General features: G+C 36.9%; 1 protein-coding gene across 3 annotated transcripts in view; it reads left to right on the forward strand.

The window, feature by feature from the left end:
- Positions 1 to 1,441, forward strand: part of dnase1l1 (deoxyribonuclease I-like 1) — a 13,087-nt gene that overhangs the window by 5,023 nt on the left and 6,623 nt on the right. For all 3 annotated transcript variants that reach the window (XM_014016286.1, XM_014016285.1, XM_014016287.1), the window contains one exon: positions 1,009 to 1,178. In XM_014016286.1, the coding sequence (XP_013871740.1) occupies positions 1,009 to 1,178 (170 nt within the window). The remainder of the gene's footprint in view (positions 1 to 1,008; positions 1,179 to 1,441) is intronic.

Below are 1,441 nucleotides of genomic sequence, written 5' to 3' on the forward strand. Positions count from 1 at the left end.
ACTTTTAAGCCTCCAGGAAGAATTCTTACAGTTTTTTCTAATATAATAAGAATAAGAATAAGAATAAGAATAAGAGTAAGAATAAGAATAAGAATAACATTAACAATTGTTTGTATATATGTTTTTATTACCAGAAGAGTCAAAGACTTCAGTGTCAAGAACTTCTCCAAAATATATCATATTATGTAGTTTTGAATAAACAATTGTTAGAAATCGATATAAACTCCGCTGTTTTTGTTAAATTAATGAGTTTTGAAGTAAAACTGTTTTTGTTTTACTTTTAAACTCTCGTCTCATGAGGTAAAAATCTAATAAAATAAGTTTTTTGGGGGATTGTAGTTAAAATTTGGAAACTTCTCGAGTCTCTTCTCTGTAAGTTTATCTCCTTCCAGCAGCARCGACACAGAAAAGCAGATAAAACATCTGTTTTTCTGCTACTTTAACTCTCAACAAGAATATTTCCTTTTAACAAAACCTACTGAATGCTAAATTTAGCCATCAGCTAAACTCAACACTAACTGTTCCTGAGAGTGGAAACAGGAAGCGGGACTGTGGGACCTGAGTTATTCATAAACATGTGATAAAACCGAAAGAATGTTTAACTCCAGTTAATATTTATTCTTAATCTGCTGGAGATTACCACACAGTTGATCATTGGAGCTCCAATCTTTAAAGATAGTTTCCAAAAACTGAACAAAAGCAGAATTCCACCATCATAGAGTTTCTAGAAAGACGAACAGTCGACTTCAATAAGAGCCAGTTCCTTCAGGCAGAATCTAAAACATTTAACAACAAAACATAAAGACAATTCAGAGTGTTCCCAACCTAAACCAGAGAGGAACTCAGTTCTGTCACCTGGATTCACCTGGATTCACCTGCAGGGTCACAGTGAAACTGACTGKGTATCAGGCTCAGTGCTGCAGCTCATATCTGAGACCTCCTGCTCCCTTCAATGTTCTTTATCCTCATTAAGTGGCTTCCTGTTCTTATTGATCTAATTTATTCTAGCTTTCAGTTTTGAAGACATGAGGACCGCCTCCCTCCTCTTCCTCCTCTCCTTCCTCCTGGGTGTGAATTATTCTCAGGCGGGGTCAGAGTTCAGGATCTGCGCCTTCAACCTTCATCACTTTGGAGAATCGAAGGCCAAGAAGAGTGACGTCATGCTGACCCTGGCCCGAGTGAGAATATTCGACTCCTTTTATTAGAATATGTTCTGTGTTTTTGATTGAGTTTGTGTTGCGTGAGCTGTGTTTGGACGTTGATTCTCTACATCACTTTGGTCTGCCGTGGTGCATGAAGTGCTTTACAAATAAAGTTGGATTGAATTAAAGATGCACAGATTGATCAGCAGCTCATTGGCTTTAAAAGATACAGCGGGTAAAATAAGTATTGAACACGTCACCATTTTTCTCAGTAAATATATTACTAGAGGTGCTAATGA

This window comes from Austrofundulus limnaeus, unplaced genomic scaffold, assembly GCF_001266775.1.
Source record: "Austrofundulus limnaeus strain Quisiro unplaced genomic scaffold, Austrofundulus_limnaeus-1.0 Scaffold142, whole genome shotgun sequence".
NCBI classification, from domain to species: Eukaryota; Metazoa; Chordata; class Actinopteri; order Cyprinodontiformes; family Rivulidae; genus Austrofundulus; species Austrofundulus limnaeus.